General features: G+C 52.6%; 1 protein-coding gene across 4 annotated transcripts in view; it reads right to left on the bottom strand.

The window, feature by feature from the left end:
- The window catches only part of NCAN (neurocan), a 97,724-nt gene extending 74,036 nt beyond the window's left edge, over positions 1–23,688 (bottom strand). For 2 of the 4 annotated variants that reach the window (XM_038773013.1, XM_038773015.1), the window contains exon 1: positions 495–547. Coding sequence is in view for 1 of the 4 variants with exons in the window: in XM_038773016.1 (XP_038628944.1) it covers positions 495–567 (73 nt within the window). In the remaining 3 variants the exon portion in view is untranslated. Of the gene's footprint in view, positions 1–494; positions 575–23,172 lie in introns of those variants that run through there. The other 2 variants (XM_038773016.1, XM_038773014.1) reach the window with 2 other exon arrangements.
- Positions 23,689–25,975: the final 2,287 nt, after the last annotated feature.

Raw genomic sequence — 25,975 nt, 5'->3', positions numbered from 1 at the left:
GAGTGGAACCTGGAGACCCCTCTGTGGCCCTCCAAACTGCTCCACATATACCCCGTCACTGCAATAACAAATCCCATGCTCCAGGGGCCTCCACCGAGCCAGATCCGTGCGTGTGAAAGAGTGAGGAGGATTGTCCGTGCATTTGTATTAAATTTGCATGTCATTTACATCTCCTACAAAGACTGTGCTGCTCATTCTCCAACCCGTTTCCAAGTTAAACCATCATCCTTGTTACAGTTTTTTGTCTCGATTTCTTTCTGTCTCAGCCCTCCCGTCCCCTTATCAAACTAGATCTCCTCAGCCAGTCAAGCTGCAGGGGGACTCAGAACTAGGGATGGACGGGGGGAGGGAGTGGGAGGCCGGGAGGGTAAGAGCTCAGACTCTTCTCACCTGGAGGAACCCACAGAAGCCCTCCTCTCCCTGGTGCCCAGCCCACAGTGGAGAATGGGGGAGGGGAGGGGCTTGGGAAGAGCAAACAGTGTCCCCTGACTTACCCTGCCCAGAGACTGCAAGGAGCAGCAGTTGGAGGAGCAGACCTCTGGCGGCTTGGCCCAAGAGGTTCCCCATCGTTAACCTGAAACAAAAGAGAGAAGGGTAGGTTTTTTTGTGGGGGGAAGACAAATCCGCTCTTGATTTCTGTTTGTTTAGTGACTGCACCGCCTCATAAATCACCTTTCAGCGCCTCTCAGGCCTAAGTGACATCCAACCTTCCCCAATGAATAATGTAGAGGAAATGGCCTAGAGGGTAATATTAACTCCACTTAGGAAGATTGCTTTAAACCGGGAGAATTTAATTCCTCTGCTGGTGTGAAGCCTTCTCCAGAGCTCAATAAACGGAAGTGGGAACAAGAGGAGGGAGGGGAAAGAGGAAAAGCCTAAGAAACCGGATAGGAAGTGGGGGTGGAGAAGGCTTGGGTTGGAGGGAAGGCTGACATCCAGGCACTGATGCCAAGGAAGTATGGCACAAGGGCCCATGGCTTCCTCCAGCTCGCATCAGGTGCACTATTTGGGCAGCTGGGTACCTTCGGCAGCTGCGTTTGAAGGTCTGATCCCAGAAGTGATTTCTGGTCCTAACAATGATGATAATAATAATAGTGGTATTTTCTCAACGCACTGTACTAGGCACAGCGATCTGATACAATGCGATCAGATTGGACACAGCCCCTGGCTCACATGGGGCTCATAGTCTAAGGGGGAGGGAAAACGGGTATTTCATTCTCCCATTTGACAGTGGAGGAAAGTGAGGCCCAGAGAAGTGAAGTGATTTGCCCAAGGTTAAGCAGTAGGCAAGTGCCAGAGCCGGAATTAGAGCCCAGGACTCCTGACTCCCAGGCCTGTGCTGATTCTGCTAAACTATACTTCTGGTCCTCTCTGGGACTCAGTTACCTCATCTGTAAAATGGGGAATAAGACTGTGAGCCCTTCGTGGGACAACCTGATCACCTTGTATCCCCCCAGCACTTAGAACAGTGCTTTGCACATAGTAAGTGCTTAATAAAATGCCATCATCATCATCACTGTTTGTCGGGGCTGTGGAAACCACCACTGCTCAGAGGCCTGAGGGGTGGGGATGAGGAGTAGGGGGTGGGGAGGGCCCCAGCACTGAAGGTAGGAGGTTTTAAACTGTGTGAAAGAGCCTGAAGGAATGGCTGAAAACTCTTTAAACCCCAGCAGTAAGGGCTAAGTGCTCAGAGTGGAGTAAGAGTTGGATGGGATGGGAGTGCTGGCTCCTTCAGGAAGTTATGGGTGGGAGTGGGCAATGGCAGGAGCAGTGAAAGAGTGGGAGTGAAGAAAGATGGACAGGAACACAGTCCTGCCCCAGGGCCAGAAGTGCTACACTTGGGGAGGGATGTGATAGGGATGGGCACAGGTCAAGCATGAGGGATGACGTGGGGCGAAATGGGATTCTGGGAGCAGCATGGCCAGTGGGAATGCCTTCATTTAGGAAACTCCAAGGCCCCACAGAAAGGCCCCATGTAGAAGAGCCCCACAGGGAGACCTAACCAGGGATGGGGCTTGCCCAGCACTGAGCTCATAGTGGGGAAGACAGGAGAGGGGAAGGTGGTCCTAACCCAAACTCCACCCACCTAGCACCCCTGCCCTGCCTGCTTCCTATCTGACCCCCTATTCTGAGTCCAGGGTTCTCCTACTGGGGCTCTGGGGCCATCTCCCCGGACTCCAGCTGCCCCTCCCCAAGGGGCTTTGGCCTGTCACTACCACTTTGTCATCTCAGGCAGCTCCCAATTAATTCTGCTTCCAGGCTGCCTAGACACCAGCCTTGCTCTGCAAAAGTAATTGCAGAGGTTGGTGGTGGTCTTTTTGCCACGGTGGGATAATTGGATCAAATTCTATCTTCCTGACGGCAATCAGGGATTTCAACAAGCCTATTTCTCTCTTTCTCGCTCCCTCCTTCTCTCCCTTCCTCTTTCCCCCTCCCTCCTTCCCTCCCTTCCAATCTCCCGTATTTTCCTGTTTCCTGGTTCTCATGGATTTGGGGCAGGTCTCACTGCGGTAGCCACAGCTCTCCTTCCCTGGGCTGGGTTCACCTCCAGGTTCAATCAATCAATCAATCGTATTTATTGAGCGCTTACTGTGTGCAGAGCACTGTACTAAGTGCTTGGGAAGTACAAGTTGGCAACATATAGAGACGGTCCCTACCCAGCAGTGGGCTCACAGTCTAGAAGGGGGAGACAGAGAACAAAACAAAACATATTAACAAAATAAAATAAATAGAATAGGTATGTACAAGTAAAATAAATAGAGTAATAACTATGTACAAACATATATACATATATACAGGTGCTGTGGGGAAGGGAAGGAGGTAAGGCAGGGGGGGATGGAGAGAGGGAGGAGGGGGAGAGGAAGGAGGGGGCTCAGTCTGGGAAGGCCTCCTGGAGGAGGTGAGCTCTCAGTAGGGCCTTGAAGGGAGGAAGACAGCTAGCTTGGCGGATGTGCGGAGGGAGGGCATTCCAGGCCAGGGGGATGACGTGGGCCGGGGGTCGACGGCGGGACAGGCGAGAATGAGGCACGGTGAAGAAATTAGCGGCAGAGGAGCAGAGGGTGTGGGCTGGACTGTAGAAGGAGAGAAGGGAGGTGAGGTAGGAGGGGGCGAGGTGATGGAGAGCCTTGAAGCCGAGGGTGAGGAGTTTCTGCCTGATGCACAGATTGATTGGTAGCCACTGGAGATTTTTGAGGAGGGGTGTAACATGTCCAGAGCGTTTCTGGACAAAGACGATCTGGGCAATATCAATAATATCAATAAATCATATTTATTGAGCGCTTACTATGTGCAGAGCACTGTACTAAGCGCTTGGGAAGTACAAATTGGCATCACATAGAGACAGTCCCTACCCAACAGTGGGCTCACAGTCTAAAAGACAGTGCAGACTGGGCAGCGGCGTGAAGTATGGATTGAAGTGGGGAGAGACAAGAGGTTGGGAGATCAGAGAGGAGGCTGATACAGTAGTCCAGAAGGGATGGGATGAGAGCTTGAACGAGCAGGGTAGCGGTTTGGATGGAGAGGAAAGGGCGGATCTTGGAAATGTTGCGGAGGTGAGACCGGCAGGTTTTGGTGACGGCTTGGATGTGAGGGGTCAATGAGAGAGCGGAGTCGAGGATGACACCAAGGTTGCGGGCTTGTGAGACGGGAAGGATGGTAGTGCCTCCCTCCCTGCCTTGCCTCATAGCACTGTCTCCCAGCCTGCCTGGGCCCCTCAAGGGTGTGTGTGTGTATATGTGTGTGGTCCACAAATGGGGGGCTCTCTTTCTCCCACCAGTCCCTTAGCCTGTCTCCTCCCTCTCTCTGCCCAGAGGAGCCAACTCACTGAGGGCTCTGCCTGGGGAGGACTGAAGTGTGACCTGCCAGCCCATTCAGGAGCTGGATATACCCTCGACACACTGCAGAAGCTGTACTTCCATAGGGCTCACCAGCAAGCCTGGGGGATCGGGGAGGGTTGGGGAGGAGGAGAGGCAGAAGGCACCCTCGGGTGGGGATCTTGGGTGCACAAGATTCAGAGTCTACAACCTCAGCTTCCCTCCCACTGAGCACCCCCAGCAGAGCTGCTTAAAAACACAGAATCTGACCCTGGATGCTTAGAAAGAAAGAGACATTCAGGGTAAAGGTAGAAGCTGCCCCAACCTCTGGTCCTCACCCCAACCTCCCTGCCTCCAATTTTAATCCCGTCTCCCTTTTCCAGGGCTCCCAATTCCTACAGCTTCACTGGGTGGAGCAGAAGGCAGTAGGGAGGGCTGTTGAGTTTGAGTCCAGACTCGGTGGTTGTTCTGCTGTGTGGCTTCAGGCAAATCACTTAGCCTCTGTGGGTGGCTGAAGCGATCATACTGAATTACTCCTCTGGGCAGCCCATGAGGTTCGGCAAGGTCTCCTGAGATAGAGGCTGCATCCTACCCCTTACCTGCCTGGCCAAATCGTTCTGCTGCAGGGATCTTCTGCTGGGGCTGGGAAGTGGGGATGGTGTCAGTTGAGCTACCACTACTGTCAACAATCCAAGCATGAGTCCCACTGAAAGCAGGGAAGGTGACGCCAGAAATAACTCCATGGCCAGTGTGTCTAAAGGATAATGGTCTCCAGGAAGACAGCAGCCCCTTGAAGGCTATTCTGCTTGGAGGTCTGCACGTGGCAGGGGCTCAGTAAACCCTAACAACCCCCAGTGGCTATACTGGAACCTAAATTATCCAATCCATAGAAGAAAAGGCTGATAGAAAGTTTAATTCTTTCTCCCAGCTGTCACTTATCCAGCAGACAGAGAACAGCCGAGGAAAAGGAACTAATCTGCCATTGCAGCAGGAGGAATTCCGGTTAGACCTAAGGAAGAACTTCTCAGACAGGCGTGTTGGAAACTGGAATAGATTAAAGAATGAGGGTGGTCATGGGAGCCCCTTCTCCCAGAGGTAACAGGAGGGACTTTTGCCTGCCTGGAGTGGGGTGGGGTAGTAGGGTCCTGCCCAGAGGCAGGGGCTCGGATAAGATATAAGTCAAGGATTCTAAGCTTTTCAGGGATGTGACATAAAAGGACCGTCTCTAGCTTAATGGGGGAAATAAGGGAGCTGTAGATATATCTAGCCATATCCTTCCTCCTGGGTCAGATAGAGCTGTATATTGCAGAGAAATTGTTACAGTGTACAGAAGCACAACCAGAGCCATCTATCCCAGCAGCTAGAGAAGCAGGGTGGAATCATGTAAGGGTTGGCCCAACTCAACGTGAGAAGTAAAGTGGCCTAGTGGGAAGAGCATGGATCTGGGAGTGGGAGGACCTGGGTTCTCATCCCCACTCTGTCGATTGCTTGCTGTGTGGCCTTGGGCAAATCACTTCATTTCTCTAGGCCTCAGTTTCCTCAAACTGTAAAATAATAATAATAATGGCATTTATTAAGTGCTTACTATGTGCAAAGCACTGTTCTAAGCACTGAGGAGGTTACAAGGTGATCAGGTTGTCCAATGGGGGGGGGGCTCACAGTCTTAATCCCCATTTTACAGATGAGGTAACTGAGGCACAGAGAAGTTAAGTGACCTGCCCAAAGTCACACAGCTGACAATTGGAGGAGCTGGGATTTGAACCCATGACCTCTGATTCCAAAGCCCTTGCTCTTTCCCCTGAGCCATGCTGCTTCTCTAGGAGGGAATCCCTGTCAATCCCTCTACGCCCTCCTACTTCAAACATGAGCCCCATGTGGGACAGGGACTGTGCCTGACCCGATTAACTTTTATCTACCCCAGTGCTTAGAATGGTGCTTGACCCATAGTAAGAGCTGAACAAATAGAATAATAATAATAATAATAATACAGCAACCCCTGAGATGATAGCCCAGACCTCATTTCCTTCCTCTTCTAACACCACCCCCAACCTAAACTTCTCTCCCCTCACTCCCAACCCCACTCTGCCACCTCAAAAAACAGAGAGCCTAGGGCATCTCCCAGCCTCTTCTGAATCTCCACCTTCAGCCAGAGAAAAGCACTTTGTTTTTCTCTCAACTCGGAGGAGGCCACCTTCTGAAATAGCAGCTTCGTGCAACACCAACAAGTAGAGCCCAGAAGAGAGGAGAGACAGCTGCAGGGAGGGGCTGTTGTGGGGTGGGGGAGAAGGGAGGAGAGGAGAGGGAAAAGAAGGAGAAGAGAGTGAAAGAGAAGAAAGGGGAAGGGAAGGAAGAGGAAGAGACTAGGTGAGGAGGAAAGGGAATGGAGACTTCCCCATTGAGTGGAACTGTGGAGCGGAGTGGACCAGATTAAGGCTCCAGTCATGCCCTCTCACCATCCCAGGAGCAGATGGATTCATTCCACCCTCCACCCCCTCCCCTGCTTCTGTGTTCTCCTTCCCTACCACTTTTAGCCTGTGGCTGCGGTGGAGAAAAAAGCAAAGATACCCGATAAGAGCTGGGAGGAAGACTGTTCCTGGGACGGCCCACCCTTTAGGCCCCCTCAGTATCCAAAGGGGAGACCCACTGCTTTTCCCAGTGGTTCCAGTAGCCCTGCCCTAACCGGATCGAGGAGAATGAGAAAGGACAGCTGTAGCGACCTCCAATCCATCACCTCTCCCCTCTGGTTCTCCACTGGTGATGCTTGGAACCAAGAAAGAATATGCCAGTAGGGAAGTAGCATGGGCTAGTGGTTAGAGCGCAGCCCTGGGAGGCAGAAAGACCTGGGTTCTCAACCTGGCTCCGCCACTTGTCTACTATGTGACCTTGGGCAAGTCACTTCACTTCTCTGTGCCTCAGTTACCTCATCTGTAAAATGAGGATTAAGACTGTGAGCCTCACATGGGACAGGTACTGTGTACAAGCTGATTAGCTTGAATCTACCCCAGTGCTTAGAACAGTGCTTAACAAATGCCATCATTATAACAAGTCAGTCCAAGGAGCTGAGAGATTCCATGGCCAGATGCCTGTTCCCTCCCCTCCTCTCCTTTCCTCTCCAGTCGGCTTCTCTTCTCTCTTCCTCTCTCTCGCCCCCTCCCCACTCTCTTTCTCTCTCCCTCTTCCCTCCCTCCCTCCCTTTCCAGGGAGCAAAATGAAAGGGGTGATAATCTGAATAATTCAGCTGAGAAAAGAAAATCCAGGCCATGGTGAGGGTGTGGCTGTGGGAGCTGGGGTCAAAGGCTGTTAGATGGGAGAAGGGGAGGGCAGAGGCCAAAGCTGAGCCCTAGCTTCAGAAGCTCAATCCGAGCATTTTAAAGAGCTGCCAGGCTTGTGGATCGAGGCCGGATCCTGAAGGTCGGGGCGGGGGGGCTAAGTGGTGAGTGGGGTGGGGACTCAGGTGTCTAAATCAGAGGCGGCCACCTCGCCTCTGCCTTGAGATCGGAATTCCCGAGTCCCGGGATGGGCTCAGCCCAGACAGGGTGTCTATTTCCTGTCAGTCCCTATGTCCCGGGGCCCTCTCCCTCTCCCACTGAGCCCCGGCCAGGCTCCAGGAGTGATGGGCCCGGAAACCCAGCTGATTCCAGGCTCCCCTTCCCACCCCCACCACACCCCCAAAAAGAGAGGCTTTGGAGGCCAGCCAAGGGACCCAGCCCTGTGGGCTCGGGGTAATGAAGAAAGGGGGTGAGAGATGTGCACTAGAAAGGCAGCTCTTTGTCAGAGAAACAAAGGATCAGGGAGGGGGCGAGAGCCACATGGCACCGGGAAGGCAGCCGGCTGGTCCGTGGCTCGCAGCTAGATGTGATGGGGAAATGATTGGTCTCCGTGCCTTCTCCGTGATCGGGGACTCAATGGGGTAGAAAATCATCCCCGGAGCGAGCGCCCAACAGGCTCCTGGGGGGATTTCAGCGCGGCAGCCTCGCCTTTGCATGTCGTCGGTGAGGGGCGTTGGTGGGGGGGGGGGCAGAACGAAGCTTCTCCGTGGAGGGACAGGGCTGGTGAGCCCCCTGGACCCCACTACAGGGCTCTTCCCATCTCCTGCTGCGGGCCCCCTCCCCTATAAAAAAAAATTTCCCCTCGTCCTGTGCCATCTCTTTCAGTGCCCCAGCTTCTCCAGTCCAGGAGACTCTCCTCTACTCAGGACTCTGTCCTCTCCCCCTCTTTCCTCCTCCTCCTCCTCCCCCTCCCTCTCCTTTTTCTCTAAGCTGGAGCTCCAGCCAGAGTGATTGCCACCCCTTCCAGAGAGGCCTGCAGTGGGCAACATACACAAACACACACACACACTCTCTCTGTCTCTTTCTCCCCCTTCCTCCCCACAAAGAAACTCAGTGTTTCATCTCTAGAATGTAAGCTCGTTGTGGGCAGGGAATGTGTCTGTTTATTGTTCTACTGTACTCTCCCTAGCGCTTAGTACAGTGCTCTGCACACGGTAAGCATTCAATAAATACAATTGAATGATTCCACCTCTGTCTGTGGCAGCAAGACGACTGGAGAAACAGTGTTATGGGTGCCCTCCTGGATACCCAGTGCCAACTGGGGCCCTAGGACAAAGAGCACCCTGTGCTGCTGGCCATCTACACGCCCCCTCCCTGCTCCTGGTGATGACCACCCTCCCCAACATTTCTAGGGGCCAGGAAGGAGTGGTCCAATTGTTCCACCAGAGCCAAAGCCAGAGGTTGAGACTGTAAGCTCTTTCTGGGCAGGGAAAGTGTCCACCAGCTCTGCTGTATTATTATATTGTACTCTTCCAAGCACTTAGTACAGTGCTCTGTACACAGCAAACACTCAATAAATACGATTGATTGATTGAGTGAGCGGTTTGCCCAAGGTACCATAGCAAGTCAGTGGCAGAGCTGAGGCTAGAACCCAGGTCTCCTGACTCCCAGCTTAGTGGAACTCCCTCCCCCTTCTCATCCAGAAAGCAGCTACTCTCCCCATGTTCAAGGTCCTCCTGAAATCATATCTCCTCCAGGGGGCCTTCCCTGATTCATTTCTCATCTTCCCATCCTATTTCATTCATTCAATCATATTTATTGAGCGCTTACTGTGTGCAGAGCACTGTACTAAGCGCTTCCACACCAACTGCCACTTTGGTACTTCCACATCACCTAAGCACTTAGGTATTCACCCCCTACTCCACCCCCACCCCCGCCACTAGTACTTTATGAACATATTTTTAACTCTGTTGCATTCCCCGACCTGTAACTGATTTTAGTGTCTGTCTCCCCTGCTAGATTGTAAACTCCTCGAGGGCAGAGATCATGTCTACCAACTCTATTGCACTCTCCCAGGTGCTTATTACAATGTTCTGTGCAGTAAGTGCTCAATAAGCAACATTGACTGATTGATTTTTCTGCAGGCATCACCGAGCAACCAAGCGGTCCCAGCTGATAATAATGATCCTTTGAATTTAAATGGCATTTTATTTTCCAAGGCACTTTCGCATCCATTATCTCATTTTGTTCTCACAGTATCCCTGTGAGGGAGGGAGGAGGCAGGAGGAAACCAAGGCTCAGAAAGGTTGAGTCAATAGCCCAGGCTCACCCAGCAGAAGCGAGGCAGAGCTGGTACTCTTTCCACCGAACCAAGCTTCCTGAGTCCTGGGTCCCATCCAGCCCCTTGGCTGGCACCAAGACTTAACCCCCACCCCCGCCGCCATCAGAAAGTGTGTCTTTACATCCAACGGCTTCCTCCACTCATCAAATATTACCCGTCCCCTCCTGCCTATCACGAGTCAGCACAGCTCTTCCTGAGGTCGGGATTTCTCAAAGTGTCGTTAAAATTAATGATAATATAATATTGTTGAAAAACAACAACACACACCAACCAAGGCGTGTGGTAATTGTACAGTGAGTGGCTGTGAAGGTTAAAGAATGAATAATATTTGCATGCTATTTAATTAGGAAACAAATGTGATATTTATCTGACGCGGGCTGGCCCCCCTGGCTGACTGCACACACATCCCAGACGTCTCCACACATTTTGATTCATTAAATTCTTTGGGTGCTTTTAGTACTGACATTTATCATCCTGGCACAAGGGACATACATTCCTCTGAGTGCTGTCTGTCAGTAGCTGAGAAGGGGGCATCTTTTCTCCATTGGCAAGTCTCTCTTCCCAGGTTGTTGACTCTGGGACATTTGGATCCCTATCTTAGAAGGGTCTTGCCCCAGAGAGCCCTGGCTCCTGGATGGCTTTCAACATCTAGTCTCCCAAAGAATGGCAGCATAGACCCCTCAGGCTGGAAGGGACCTTGAGAGGTTATCCTGACTATCTTCCTGCCTCCAGGAAGCCTGAGCCTTCCCAAAGAGTGGGCTACTGGAGTGACCACTCCTGTCTCCTAGCAAGCTAGTACAGGCAAGAAAAGAGGGCTGGCTCTAGACCCAGAAGGGCTACCAAGATGGCCAACCAGCTTCTGTTTGGGTAGAGGTCGAAGGAGTTCATAATTATTATTACTGTTATTATTATTATGTATGTACTGTGTCATTAATTATTATTATTATTGTTAAGAATTTGCTATGTGTCACTATGCTATTCACCCCTCTCTCAATCCCACAGCACTTATGTACATATCCGTAGTTTATTTATTTCTATTAATGTCTGTCTCCCTGCCTAGACTGTAAGCTCGTTATGGGCAGGGAATGTGTCTACCAACTCTGTTATATTGTTATATTGTAATAATAATAATAATGATGGCATTTATTAAGTGCTTACTATGTGCAAAGCACTGTTCTAAGCACTGGGGAGGTTACAAGGTGATCAGGTCGTCCCACGGGGGGCTCACAGTCTTAACCCCATTTTGCAGATGAGGTAACTGAGGCCCAGAGAAGTTAAGTGGCTTGTCCAAAGTCACACATCTGACAATTGGTGGAGCCGGGACTTGAACCCATGACCTCTGACTCCAAAGCCCATGCTTTTTCCACTGAGCCAGGCTGCTTCTCTGTACTCTCCCAAGCACTCAGTACAGCACTCTGCACACAATAAATGCTCAATAAATGTGATCAATTGATTGATTGATTAATTGCCAAGCACTGTTCTAGACATTGGAGTCTTCCCCTCTAGGCTGTAAGCTTGTTGTAGACAGGGAACATATCTACCAATTCTGTTATATTGTTATATTGTACTCTCCCAAGCACAATAAATGCTCAGTAGAAGTGATTGATTGATTGATTGTCAAGCACTTCTAAGCACTGGAGTACATACAAGTTAAGAGTCCCTGTCCCACATGGGACTCACAATCTAAGTAGAAAGGAGAACAGGTTTTGAATCCACATTTTACAGATGAAGAAACTGAGGCACAGAGAAGTTAAGTGACTTGTCCTAGGTCACACAGCAGACAAGTGGTGAAGCTGGGATTAGAACCCGATCCTCTGACTTCCAAGCCCGTGCTCCTTCTTCTAGGACATACTGTTCCTAGGAATTTTCAATCTGGAGAGGTGCAGGCTGACGGGCGATGTGATTGACATATACGAAATTGTGAAGGGTGCAGACAGGGCAAATACAGAATTGCTGTCCATTAAATCCCATGCAATAAGCACAGGAGGCACCCATTGGAGCTTGAAGGTAGGAGGTTCATGATAAACAAAAAGAAACCCCTCTTCTCACAGAGGGAAGTAAGCTGATAGAATTTGTTACCATAGGAAGTTGTGCCAGCAAAAAGAACTACTTATTTCAAGAGCCTTTCAGAGGCCTGGAGGCAGGAGACTGGACCAGAAGGCAGTAATAATCATAGCGGTAGTTGTTAAGTGTTTACTATGTGCCAAGGACTGTGCTAAGCCCTGGGATAGATACAAAATAATCAGGTGCAGCGTGGGGCTCACAGTCCAAGGAGGAGGAAGAACAGGTACTGAATCCCCATTTTGCAGATGAGGGAACTGAGGCACCGAGAAGGAGCTAGGATTAAAACCCAAGTCTTCTGAGTCCCAGGCTCATGCTCTTTCCTCTAGACCATGCTACTTCTCAAGGTACCTCTCAATGTACCTTCCGGCTTTAGGATCCTCAGATTCCAGTGCTTGGCGCATAGTAAGCGCTTAACAATACCATTATTAGTATTCCAATCATCACTAAATGAGATTTATGTCCTTATCCCTAAATGACCTTTATAAAATTCTAGGAGATTCCAGAAGACCTTTTCTCTTTGGATGTATAACAAGGATTGAAACCAGTCAGATTGCCAAAATAAGAAGACACCCCCCCACCCATGTCCCCCCAACTCTCTGGTGGCAGTTCAAAATGAGCTAGTGATGACAGTAAATCCTCTGGTGAGTTGGTGGTGATATCATCTGGTAATTTCTATTTTACATTTTAGCTTAATCCATACATCTCCTGCACCAGGTTGTTTGCACATGATCCGGGGGTGGGGTGGGTGGGAGGGGCAAAACTTTAAATATTTCTGCCCAGTTATACTGCCTAGATAAGGGTATTCATGGTGTCAGTAAAAGGGATATTTCTTAACTCCCTCTCCAAACCCTGCCTGAAACCAATCTCAGTAAAACACAGTTGGTTGCTCAGCAACTTGAGAAAAGCGCTCCCCCTCCAGTGCTCAGGAACACCAGAAAGTGAGCTGGAGACTGAATGAGGGGAGAAAGTATGAAAATAACAGTAAAGGAAAACCCTAAGACATATTAAGTGAGCAACCTGCAAATTAGATGCAAACTACCATGCAAATTTGCGTCTACAGTAAAACCTCATTAAGCCAATACCAGTTTATTCAAAGTAGTGTGTAATTCAAAGCAACTGCTTTTCCCCAGCTGATTAGATGCCTTGTTGTTCTTTAATAAAGATATTGGATCATCTAAACCAGTTCACTCAAAGTCTGATATTCTGGGGTTTGGAATGAATAAGGCTTTGCTCTGTTCTTTCTCAGCTGTCCACTTGGGTACTTTTAGTGCTGGGACCCAAATGCAGGGGGTTGGACCAGATGACCTCTTTTGAGGCCTCTTCCAGCTCAAGGAGTCTTCAGCACCAATTTCACTGTCCTTTTCTCTGGCTCAAAATCCAAGTTTTCTTTAGGAGAGAAGGATGGCTGTGAGCATGGCCAGGGGATGAGGAATGGGAGAGATACTCTCTCCATCCTGGAACCAAGGGAGAGGGGGAGAGATGGCAGATTGTCTCTGGGCCAAGGGAAACCTGCCTTGGCTGCAGCTGGCCCCGTGGCCTGGTTCATTCATCACGGAAACCCTGCCAAAAGTCCCTCATCGTAATAAGGGGGGAAAAAAACCACAAAATCATATTTCAGCCAAATCCACAGACTAGGGCCTGCCAGGGAGGGCAGAGGTGGGCTAGCAGAAGAGCTCCAGTCCTATTACTATGTATACCCAAGCCACTGATGCCCAAGCAACTGATGATTTGCATTCTGATTTGATGATTTGATGATGATTTGCATGCTGATTTGTATAGGATTTGCATGAAGTTCCACTCCCGTCAAAATATTTATTCATTCATTCATTTGATCGGATTTATTGAGCACTTACTGTGTGCAAAGCACTATACTAAGCACTTGGGAGAGTATAACATAACAATAAACAGATACATTCCCTGCCCACAATGAGCTCATTGTCTAGAGGAGGAGACAAACATTAATCTGCATAAATAAATACCCTCAACACTCCTTTCTCCCACCATGTCCCTGCTCTGCACTTCAAGAAATACAAGTTTGAGTTTCAGCTGCACCCCTTGCTGTGGTACCCTAGGCAAGAGATTTGCCGACTCGGTGCCTCCGTTTCTCACTCAAATTGGTGTGTAGTTCACTCCTGCCTGGAATCGAGGCAGTGAGTACAGGGTGAACATCAGAATTTTTCTCTCGGATCTGCTGTTGCCTCACTCATTCATTCATTCATTCAATCGTATGTTTTGAGCGCTTACTGTGTGCAGAGCATGGTACTAAGCACTTGGGAAGTACAAGTTGGCAACATATAGAGATGGTCCCTACTCAACAATGGGCTCACAGTCTAGAAGGGGGAGACAGACAACAGAACAAAACATGTGGACAGGTGTCAAGTCATCAGAATAAATAGAAGTAAAGCTAGATGCACATCATTAACAAAAAAAAATAGAATAGTAAATATGTACAAGTAAAATAGAGTAATAAATCTGTACAAACATATACAGCGGCTGTGGGGAGTGGAATAAGGTAGGGCGGGGGGGATGGGGAGGAGGAGAGAAAAAAGGGGGGCTCAGTCTGGGAAGGCCTCTTGGAGGAGGTGAGCTCTCAGTAGGAGTCCACCCCTTGAATTTCTATTTTCCTCTTTCTTCCCTACACCCACATTTTGCCCAGTTACCTTACTAAGTAGGACTTTGTTTCCTTTGAACGGGGTCTCCCTGAGACAGGAGAACCCCTTTAGGGAAAACTTATTCCTCCTTGGGATATTTGGCAGGTGGAAGGAGAGTAAAAAGCATCTTCGAATGACCTGAAGAAGGTTCAGCTCAACCTGGACTGCTCCCTACTGAACAGATGGAGGAAACTGAGGCCCACAGACTCAGCTGGGAGGGGGAATTGTGGTCTGGACATTGTCAGTGTTGCCATCAACCCCCGTGTTGGAGACAGTGATGCTCAGAATTTCAATTGCCGTCTTCTTCTAGACTGTAAGCTCCTTGTGGGCAGGGAGAGTGTGTCGACCAACTCTGTTGTACCATACACTCCCGTGCGCTGAGTACAGTGCTCTACACACAGGAATTGCTCAGTAAATATCACTGATTGGTTGATTACAGAAAGCTTTCCACTAGACATCTCATTTCATTTATTCATTCATTCATTCACTCATTCATTCATTCATTCAATCGTATTTATTGAGCTCTGACCGTGTGCAGAGCACTGTACTAAGCGCTTGGAAAGTACAATTCAGCAATAAAGAGAGACAATCCCTGCCCACACCGAGTTTACAGTCTAGAATGGGGGAGACAGACATCAAAACAAGTAAACAGGCATCAATATAAATAAATAGAATTATAGATATATACATATATACATAAGTGCTGTGGGTGGGATGGGGAGAGGTGGGGAAGAGCAAAGGGAGCGAGTCGAGGTGATGCAGAAGGGAGGGGGAGCTGAGGAAAGGGGGGGCTTAGTCTGGGAAGGCCTCATGGAGGAGATGAGCCTTCAGTAAGGCTTTGAAGGGGGGAAGAGTGATTGTTTGGGGGTTTTGAGGTGGGAGGGCATTCCAGGCCAGAGATAGGATGTGAGCCAGGGGTTGAAGGCAGGACAGATGAGATCGAGGCACAGTGAGAAGGCTAGCACCAGAGGAGTGGAGCATGTGGACTGGGATGTAGAAGGAGAGAAGGGAGGTGAGGTAAGAAGGGTCAAGGTGATGGAGAGCTTTGAAGCCAAAAGTGAGGAGTTTTTGTTTGATACAGAGGTTGCCTATCAACCTTTGATATGGAGGTTGATAGGCAACCACTATGATGTTGCCTATCATAAATAGTTGATCATAAGTTGATCATAAAGTTATGATGTGTATCTAACTTTATATGATGTACATCTAACTTTATTTCTATTTATTCTGATGACTTGACACCTATCCACATGTTTTGTTTTGTCTGTCTCCCCCTTCTAGACTGTGAGCCCGTTGTTGGGTAGGGATGTTGCCAGCATGTTGCCAACTTGTATTTCCCAAGCGCTTAGTACAGTGCTGTGCACACAGTAAGCGCTCAGTAAATACGATTGAATGAATGAATGAACCACTGGAGATTTTTGAGGAGGGGGGGTGACATTCCCAGAACGTTTCTGAAGAAAGATAATCGGGACAGCAGAGTGAAGTATGGACTGAAGAGACAGGAGACTGAGAGACTGGAGGTTGGGACGTCAGAAAGGATGCTGGTGCAGTAATCCAGTTGGGATAGGATGAGTCATTGTACTAACGTGGTAGTGGTTTGGATGGGGAGGAAAGGGCGGATCTTGGCAACGTCGCGAAGGTGAGACCGGCAGGTATTGGTGACGGATTGGATATGTGGGGTGATTGAGAGAGTGGAGTCAAGGACAACACCAAGGTTGTGGGCTTGTGAGATTGGAAGCAGGTGAGGAAACTGAGGCCGAGAGAAGTCATCCAGGGACATAAGATCACATGGCAGGTAATAATTATAATAATAATGATGGTATTTGTTACACACTTATTATGTCCCGGGCACTGTACTAAGCGCTGGGGTGGATACAGAAAATCAAGTTGGACACAGTCCCTGTCCCATGTGGGGCTCACAGTCTCAATCCCCATTTTACAGATGAGGTAAGTGAGGCCCAGAGAAGTGAAGCGACTAGCCCAAGGCCACACAGAAGACAAGTGGCGGAGGCAGGATTAGAACCCATGACCTTCTGACTCCCAGGCCCATGCTTTATCCACTACGCCATGCCCTCCTGCCTATTGGTCCCTCCCTTGTCACTAGGCCAACTCCAAGCACAGGCAGGTGCCCCCGGGGTGGGGGTCGGAGGAGGGGAGGAGCAGCATCTGAGGGGGAGGATTTACAGAAGACTCCCTCCCCCTGAACAAACCCCAGACCTTTCCCACCTTTATCTGCAGAGAAAAATAACATGACATTATCAAGTACTTGTGCGGGCTGTTATTTCCTGGGCTGAACCCATTGAAATGCTAATTCTGACTTTCTCGGTGGCATCAGAAAAGGAAACAAAGTGTTTCCCGTCACCAGCAATTATGAGAACAGTAGCCTAGACAGGCAGCCACAACCAGGGTACCAGACCCTCCTGGGAACATCCACGCTCTCCCGTATTCTTTTTTTGGGGGGGACCCCAGGGCTTTGGGGTCCTCCTGGCTTCTCTCGGGGCCCAGATCAGAAGGGGACGCCACCAAGATTCAGCTCCTGATGGGGTGGGAGTGAATAGGGAGGGAGCTGGAGCCGGTGTGAGCAGGGGAAAGCGGCTCAGGCTCTGTCCGTGGTGCTGAGAGAGCTGATCCGGGCTCCTTCAGAGACAAGCCGAGAATGAGAGAACCTGTGTGGTGTGACAAGTCCCAGGATCTGCAAGCCATTGGACTGGGTCAATCCTTCCACTCCTGCCCTCCCACTCACAAGGAAGCTCCTTATCCTCTTGACACAAAGATGGCTCAATAAAGATATAGATATGGTGCTGATACCGACTTGTACTTCCCAAGCGCTTAGTACAGTGCTCTGTACACAATAAGCGCTCAATAAATACGATTGAGTGAATGAATGAATGCCACACACACACACTCACACGGGGAGGCAGGCACCCATTCACCCAGAGGTACACAACCTCACGCTAGATCAAGCGCTCACTTATATACCCGTATGCTCATTAACACGCATACACACACGCCCCCACATGCACACACGCACGCACACACACAAAAGGCAGCATGATGCAGTGGACAAAGCATGAGTATGAGAGTCAGAAGACTTAACTTCTCTGAGCCTCAGTGTACCCATATGGCAATTGGAGAAAATAATTTCAGGGACGTTGGGGGGATGGAGTGAGAGAACTGATATGAAAGTGCCTTGATGTATAAAACTGTCCCACGGCCATTTTCTGGGGAGAGCTCCCAGACAGCTCCACCCCACCACCAGGGCCGACACAACTATTTCTTCGACAACGTTTTCAGTGCAGCGTCTTGGCAATCCCTATCACCAGATTCCCCTTAGCCTCTCTGCCCCTGCCTCTCCCCTCCCTGCAGCCCCCACCTGCAGGGCATTCAATCACGCATCGCTGTTCAATTTTAAAAGTACACACACACACACACACACACACACACACACACACACACACACACACACTCAGCTGTGGCCTGCTCCTGACATCAGCATTTCTGCAGGTTTTACTCGTGCAGCAGAAGAGAACCAATCCCCCAAGGGGGGAGGAGAGATCTTCTAACAGTGCGGGGGGCGGGGGGATCTTGAATAATCAGGATCCAGGGCCTGTGAGCTGAGAGTGAGGCTCTTGGAGGGTAGAAGCTCTGCCTGACCTCTGCATGGATCAGTGGATCTGGGCAGCGCCTGGCCTGGGTAATCCTGAGCCTGTGGCAGGACTCTGCCTGGATCGTATTCTGGACACACACACACACACACACACACACACACACACACACACACACACACACACACACACACACACACACACACACACACCCCAGGCGCCATGTCTCACTCTCAGCCCACAAGCCCTAGTTCTGATCCATTATTATTCCTCTATCTCCCTTCATCTGGTTGAATGACACCCCCCCACCCCTTCAGGACGCCAGGGTTGAGGCGGAGGGAGAGACAGAGATAGCCTGTGAAGGGGAAGCAGAGTCCCCTGGCCCCATTAGCAACACAAAAGCCATTTCTCCCCTCCCAGCCATTCAGACGCTAGCCCTTTCCCCGTCTCCGCCCCATCTAGCCTCCACTCTTTGGCAGGCCTGGCTGCCACTGATACGTGAAGCTCTTTGCTTTTTGGAGCGACGATTCCAATCGGCTCTCAAGTGAGCGGGCAAGAACCTTAAGAGCCTGTTAATTATTGAGATTTCTCTCCCGAGCGCTTCCTACTTGATCCACTAACCTGCAATCAGAAATGGTTTTCTCTGCCGAGATTTGCCTGGTCCTAACCCTCTCCCCTCTATTGAAACTTCAAAGCAATGAGAATCCTCTCTCGCCCGCCCCCGCTGACTCTCCATCCTTCTCCCCTGCAAACCCTTCTTCGGTGGGAAAAGCTTGAGCCTTGATGGGAAAAGGGAGAGTGCAGGACTAAGGTTCTCCGTTGGTCTTGTATAGAATTACCCAGAACCAATTCCTGTCGAGCAAAACTGAAGACAAGGGGCATTTATTTGCAGGGAGATTTTTAGAGCCTTCCTAGTTCCTGGGTTTCTGAGAGATTTGAATGCCTTGTGTTCTTACAAGAAGATCTGTTTCTTATCTTTCTCTCTCCCCCTCGGTTTTGGAGGACACCCGGATGCTGCTGAAAGAGCCTGAGCAGCAATGGAGAGGGCTATGCTCAGCAGTAATATGTTGCTCCTCTGACAAATGTAGCTGATTCTGCCTGAAGAAAGGAGAGGTGGACGGGGAGGATAAAGGAGGTGGAGAGAGAGAGACAGAGAGAGAGAGAATATCTAAGCCTTCTTTTTCTAGGAAGGAGAAATCAGGATTTCTTTGAAAGGAAAAGTTTCTACAACCCTGGGAGATGAATTACAAGCTCCCGCTCTAGCTATCCTCTGCCACACCTTGCCAGAACTCAGAAACTAGAAGACTGTGGCTTGCATAGACAAAGACTGATTCCTCAAAAGAGAGAGCGTGCACGCGTGTGTGCACGCGCGTGGGCACCCACCCAAGGGCACATCCAACGGGATGGGCACAGCACAGCCCTTCGTATGCTGCCCTTAGAGCTCCCCATAGCTTCATTGCTCGAAGCCTAGTCTTGCCTCCTGACGGTCGGAGGCAGCCTGGGGGGAGAGGATGGAGAAACTCCCAGGGCCTTTCCCTGCTTCAGGCCCTGGGGACGCCCCTCTTTTAAATCAGTGGCTTTGACGGGAAAGGTGACCTGTCCTGGTCTCTCCCTACCCTTGGCACCCGAACGTCCAGGGCGAGGAGCGGGGACGCAGGGGGCCGAGCCTCCCGAAACCTTTGGCGCTGAGGCATGGGACGCCTCCCTGCTCCGGCCCAGGTTCGCCCCGGGCGCCACCGTGACCCAGCGGAGCCTCGACCTTAGCCTCCGTCCTCTTCTGTCCTGGGGAGGGAGCCGGGGGGGGGGCGGATGGGCAAGGGTGGGGACATTCGCTTGAAAGGAAACAAGAACGAGAGTCCCCGGTGGGAATGCGAACATCGAGGGCGGTGCAGGGCCGGCCAGGTGGCTCCCAGGCCCCGGGAATCTACGTCCCCGAGCTCCCGCCTGCAAATCCGGCTGTCGGCTCGGGATGCAAATCGCGGGGGTGAGTCTCCCTCTCGATTCCGCCACACGGGGCCCTGGAGTTACCCAGGAAAGCGGCTGCTCAGGGTCAGAACTGAACGGAGCCTTCTCACCCCAGCTGCGCTGCCGGGCCCCACTTACCCCTCCGTTCCCCATTGAAGATGTTTGTATAGATATTAATAACTGCGCGCGCGCACACACACACACACACACACGTTTAAAATAACCTACACCCCAGAGCAGTGGTGAGCATTTTCACAGCTGTCGCTGACTTGTCATCTTATGAATAATGCATCAGTCGCATGCATATGCAGACAGGGGGTTGGTGATTAGCTTCAACTGAAACACAGCCTAATCCCTTGCAGACAATTGGAAAATGCGGAAGGGGATGTGAGGCGGGGGTTGGTTCCTTAGGTCTGCGGATTTTTGAGGTTTGGGTCTCCCCATCCTATCTCCCCTTTCTCTCTCCCAACCCAACTCCCGGGACCTGATTGCCAGGGTCAAGAAAACACTGTGGGGGGGGGGGGGAGGGGGGAGGGAGGCTAGGCGGGTGTTGCATAGCCCAATTTAGGGGAAAGGAGGAGATCAAGGAGAAGCAGATTGCAAAAGGCTACATGGGGGGACTTCTAAAACGGAGATTCTCAGAAGGAAGTAGACCTTTGAAAAGGCAAGGAGGAAGTCTAAGCACCGCCCCAACCACTCTCTCACAGCTCTCCAAATTCTCCCAGCTTTGTGTCGAAAGCTCCCCGCCCCCAGGACCCCCTCCTTTGCAGGCTCCCGGCTCCCCCCATCGTGGGGCCCCTGCTCTCCTCCTAGCCAGAGTCGGAGCCTCGCCCCTTAGTGCCCCCTGGTGGATCTAGAAAGGAGAGAATTCGCGCCCCCTCGGCTCCGCAGGCGCTGTTTCCGCCGGCCGGTGCGAAGGGACAGCCGCATTCATCCAACCCGGCCCCCGGGAGCAGCCAGACCCAGGGACGGGCGAGGGACGAGGGGCCTGGAAAAGGAGCCTGGCTTCTGGTCCTGGGACATCCATCCGCTACCCCACCCCCGGAGCCCTTTCCGCCCCTGTGGAGAGAGACATTCGAATACAAACTGAGCACAAGCCACCCCTCAAGCAATGAATTCTGTGTCTGTCTGTTTCACATGCACACCCACAATTTGACACACATACCCAACTCATATTTACAGATGGTCACACGCACGCATAGATAGATATGCATACCCAATACAAACACATTCGCAGACGCACACACCCTACACATACACACTCGCATACACCCACCCATGGACAAGACACATGCTCTTAACTAACACACCCAGTGCACTCACCCGCTCAAAGACAAGATACACGTACTCAGAACACACACACATACACACACACACACACACACACACACTACCCGATGCACACACCCGCCCATAGGTTCACATCCTCAAAACACTCTTGCAGGCTCACACACCCAACCCCATATATTCACACCTACTTATCACACTCAATCACTCCTCCTTTCAAGCCACCACTCCTCCTTTCAAGCCACCTGCTATCCAAGACAGCATGCTATCCATAAGATAAACTCCTAATTGTAAATTTTCTCCCTCCCGAGGTTCTTCGAATAACGGAGGAGGCCCGGGGAGCTGGGCCAAGGTGGCTAATAGGTGCGCTTTCCTCTTCCTGTAGCTACCACGCCCCTTAACCCTCTCTCCTGGTCACTCGCTTACTCCGTGAAGCCAAAAGTTGAAGAGCGAAAGGAGCTGCAACCCTCTCCCACCCACCCATCCTCCCTCACCCCTCGCCTCCCTCCTTCCAATTAAGCCCACCGGCGGGAGGTGGCGGCTTTGCGGGAGACTCGAACAAAGCTGGTAGGGGTGAGTTGTCTCCGAGCCGACCGTGCTGGGGCGGGGGTTGCCCCCCACCCCCTCCCCGAGCCCGTCGCCCTGCGCCCAGAGGTGGGGGCGTGGGGGGAGACTGGGAGGAGAGAGGAGGGAGGAGGGGGAGGACGGACAGGGGAGCGAAGAGATTTCATTCGGTTTTCCTCATCGGCCAGCAGGCTCCGGGTGTTTTGGGAACCCTGACGGGACGCTAGCTCCAAAGCTATCACAGCCAGTCGGAAAGAGAAACGGCATTCGCTTCCTTCCCCGCCCGCGGGGACAATGGTCCGGAGCGGTCCCTGTGGCCACCCGCGGCTTCCCTCCAACCAAAGCTTCAGGGGAGGGTGAGAGGAGAGGAAGGGGCACCTAGGCTCCACGGACGAACCCGCTTACGCCCCCGGCCTTGGGGAGAAGCAGTGGCTGCGCTCCGGGCGGGTCTTCCCTCGCACTAGTTTTCTCAACCTCAACGCCACCGCTCTCCCCTTCTCCATCGCCCTCGGCCAGGTGGATGGGTCTGGGCGCAGGGCACGGCCTCGCCTTCCACGCCCTTTGGAGAGAACCCTGATGAGTCGAAAAGTTTCCTCTTCGCGTCCAAACAGCCCTGGGAACCCCAGAACAAAGGCGAATGGCCCCCACGGGGGGCGGGCCCCGGGCGCGCGGGACGCCCGGAGGGAATATTAACGGGGTGAAGCTCCCCGAGTTCGGTCCCGCGTGATGCCCTCGGGTCACCGCGGGGTCCCCGCACCCTTCCGCGCTATCTCCAGATCCCCTTCGGTTCTCCGCGCCTTGGCTGCCCCTCCCTCCAGCCGAAATGGAGGGATTCGAGGTTTTCGGCTCCCCTCCTAAGCAGAACCACATAGGGAGCAATTTCCGCCCGTCCCCATCTCTTCTCGCTCCTCTCCCCGAATCTGCCGCCGAACCCCGAGATCGGTCCACCCCGCGGCTCTGGCCCCCATCAGGCCCTCCGCCTGCCTCATTTGGTGCCTTGCCCCTTTTCTGTTCTTCCTTTCCGTCCTTCTTCCTCCGTCTCCCTCTCCTTGTGCCCTCGGAAGGAAGGCTGCTTTCCCGCTCCCTTTGCCCAGTCTCTACCCTGGCTGGACTCTGGCCCGGAGGCAACCCCTCGCCCATCGGCCCCGAGCACCGCCGGGCTTCTTGCCATCCCACCCGGCGCCGCCCGCGGAGGCCGCCAAACTCCCCGCGAGGAAGAGACGCACCCCGATTCCCGGAGAGGGAGCACCCTGAACTCTCCTCCCCTCGAAAAGAGCCCGGTTCCTCCCCAGGAGGCGCGGGGGACGGGCTGGATTGTCGGGGTAAGGGAAGGAAAGGAAGGAGGGCTGGGCGGGACCCCGTTTTCTCTTCAATAAAGAATAGAGCTTCCCAGACCCCAGGCGCAGGACCTCCGCGCTGACCCCAGCTCTGCGCCCCCCGGTTCCGGCCCGGGGGCCGCGACAAGAGACTCGGCGAGCCCCGTCCGGGGGAGATGGGGAGGTGGCGGCGGAGCGGGGCGGGGCGAAACCGTTAGCGCCTTCTCTCCCCTCCATCCTCCTCGAGAGAGAGGCGCAGGGAAGAAGTTTGCGTGGAGCTAGACAGGAGCAAACCTACCTATGGGCGCAGCGCCCCTCGCCAGCGGCCGTCGGTCCGTCCGCGGGGATCCCCGGAGTCGGCGGGGCCCCGGGGGCAGGGGCGGGGCTGGCCGGTCCGCTCTAGCTCCGGCGCATCTTGGGGCGCAAATACAAAGCGGCGGCGACGGCAGCGGCGGCGCGGTAGTGCAGCCCGGCGCTGGGGCACCGGCGGGGACACCGCATCTAGGGGCGCGTGGGGGAACTCTAAGGGGTGCGGCAGCGCCGATCCGCTCTCCCCGTAGCAGCGCCGGTGGAGAAGGGATGGCGAGAAGGGCGATCCCGGGTGGGCGGCCCACAGAGCCTGGAGGCGGGCTCGGGCTCGGCGCCTGCCGCGTCCCCGAGCTAGGCGCCGAAAGCCACGAGAAGCTGCCGCCGCGGCCGCTGCTATCGCTGCTACAGCTGCTACTGCTGCTATCGCTACTGCCCCTGGGTTGCTGCTTCCTCCCCGGTGTGCCGGCGGGTTGCAGCAGCTCTGGGCGAGCAGGGACCCGGAGCAGCACCTCCGTGATTTATCGCATTTGTTTGGTCGTCTTCTTCTTTTTGCTTTTTCTTTACCTTTTTTTTTTTAAAAAAAAGGATAGGAATCTGGATTGCGCATGCGCGTAGGCTCAGCCCCCGCCCCCCCATTCACTTGTCCCCCTTTGACGCCCCCCTACCCCATCTCTTTCCCTCTGCCGTCCCCGCTGCCTTGGAGGGGCTCCTGCCCCTTCCAGAAACCCTGGCGCCCCTGAACCCTGCCAGCTTTGGTTGGGGAAAAAGGAGACTCTCCCCACTTCCCCAAAGCCGCCCCCCCCCAGCCAAAAGTCATCCCCTCCCCCCACGACACACACACACATATGTATACCAGAATCTCCCTCCCAGCACCGCAAAACTGCCGGCGTGGCGAAAAGAAGACAAGTAGCTGAAGGGATCAGAGACGTCGTCAGCGCCTAGTGGGGCTCAACCCAACCCTAACCCCCACCAACTTCTCCTCCCCGGGGCCCAGCCTGAGTGCTTGGATGCTGGAAAAAGGAAGTGAACGTGATTCCTGAACGAGTTACTAAATGCTGGAGATGCGGGCCTGGGGCTGGGAACGCAGGCTTCTGGGGGCCCTCTCCCCCTTCCCTACTAGACCAGGTTATTTGGGGGAGAGCTCTCCATATGTAAAATGAGCTTATCCCTTCCCCTCTCCCTCACCTACCCAGTGATGAAAGAGCTATGAGCTTTTCAGGCAGGGGAGGACCGCGGACAGTAAGCTTCTTGAAAGTCGAGATCGCGTCTTTTATTTCTTCTGTATGGCCCCCAAACACCTAAGACAGCGCTCTGAACTTAATACTGGTGACACTGATGCTGTTACTGAACAGAGACACCCCAGTGGGCGGTCTCTGAGGCTGGCAGCATCATGCCAGGGTGTCAGTCGCTGAAACTCCTGCTCCGTCTCCATCCTTCATCCTTTCTCACGGAAACACCTGCAGACTCTCAGGAACTCGAAGATGAGTGTCAATTCTCTCCCCTGGTAGCCAGGCCCCCCGGAAGGGCGGCCCTTATAGGAGGGGCTACCCTTTCAGGATTTTTTAATGGTATTTGTTAAGCGCTTACTATGTGCCAGACACTGTACTAAACGCTGGAGTACAAGCCAATCAGGTTGGAGACAGTCCATGACCCACAAGAGATTCTGGACTCTGCTTGGGAGAGGAAAGGGTTTGAAGAGACAGAAGAGTCCTTCTACTCAGTCCCTCTTGTATCAATGCTGCTGTCCTTCCCGGTCCCGCCGCCGCCTAGAAATAGCTCGCTGATTGGGGGCTGCTTTTCTAAGGCCTCCAGGGAAACTATACTCACCTCCCTCAAACAACAGCCCAGACCCCCAGCAGCGTGCTGACCAAACACAACTACCATTCTGCTCCCTTTCTGGGGTTCCCGCCCAATCCAGGCAGGTGCCAAATCCAGGCTCTTGGGGGCTATGACCAAACCCACTGAAGAGAGACCTTCAGGAAGGACAAGGACAGATTCAGCCAGGACTGATTCTCACCGACGCCCCCCCCCCCCCCCCCCGCTCACCCCCCACCACCCTGTTCTCCCCATAGCGGTTGCCTGGAGAGGCAATGCCATTTGGCAGGCGTCTCCTCCTGGCAGCTCCACACCAGTTCGCTCCACGCCCCCCAGGGCTCCATTGCTCTGTTAGCTTGGATCTCGGGCCCAGTTCCCAGGCTACCACTCACCCCTACATGTGTGTGCAATGGAGGCAGGCAACTGGACCAGGGTTCTCTAACTGGGCGCGACTCCACCTGAGTCAAGCTGGGGGAAAGAAGGGTCGCCCTGGAAGTGATAATAATAATAATAATAATAATAATAATAATAATAATAATAATGGCATTTGTTAAGCACTTACTATGTGCAAAGCACTGTTCTAAGCGCTGGGGAGGTTACAAGGTGATCAGGTTGTCCCGCATGGGGCTCACAGTTATCATCCCCATTTTACAGATGAGGTAACTGAGGCTCCGAGAAGTTAAGTGACTTGCCCAAGGTCACACAACAGACACGTGGTGGAGCCGGGATTCGAACCCATGACCTCTGGCTCCAAAGCCCGTGCTCTTTCCACTGAGCCACGATGTGGCCAGAGACCCCTGCCCATTGCTAAGACCTCACAGAACAGGCTCCCCCAGTGCAGAACCCTCGCCACGATCAATCTCACATCCTCGAATCGATTGACTGGTCGATCGAGTGATTGATAACAGCCTTTTTGTCCTGTCATTCCTAGCCTGCCCATCTGGTCCCCTCCCCTTGCACACTGTCCCGTCCTTTTC

This window comes from Tachyglossus aculeatus, chromosome X1, assembly GCF_015852505.1.
Source record: "Tachyglossus aculeatus isolate mTacAcu1 chromosome X1, mTacAcu1.pri, whole genome shotgun sequence".
In the NCBI taxonomy this organism is placed as follows: Eukaryota; Metazoa; Chordata; class Mammalia; order Monotremata; family Tachyglossidae; genus Tachyglossus; species Tachyglossus aculeatus.
The sequence above is the reverse complement of the archived record's forward strand: the minus strand, read 5'-3'. Positions and strand labels throughout refer to the sequence as shown.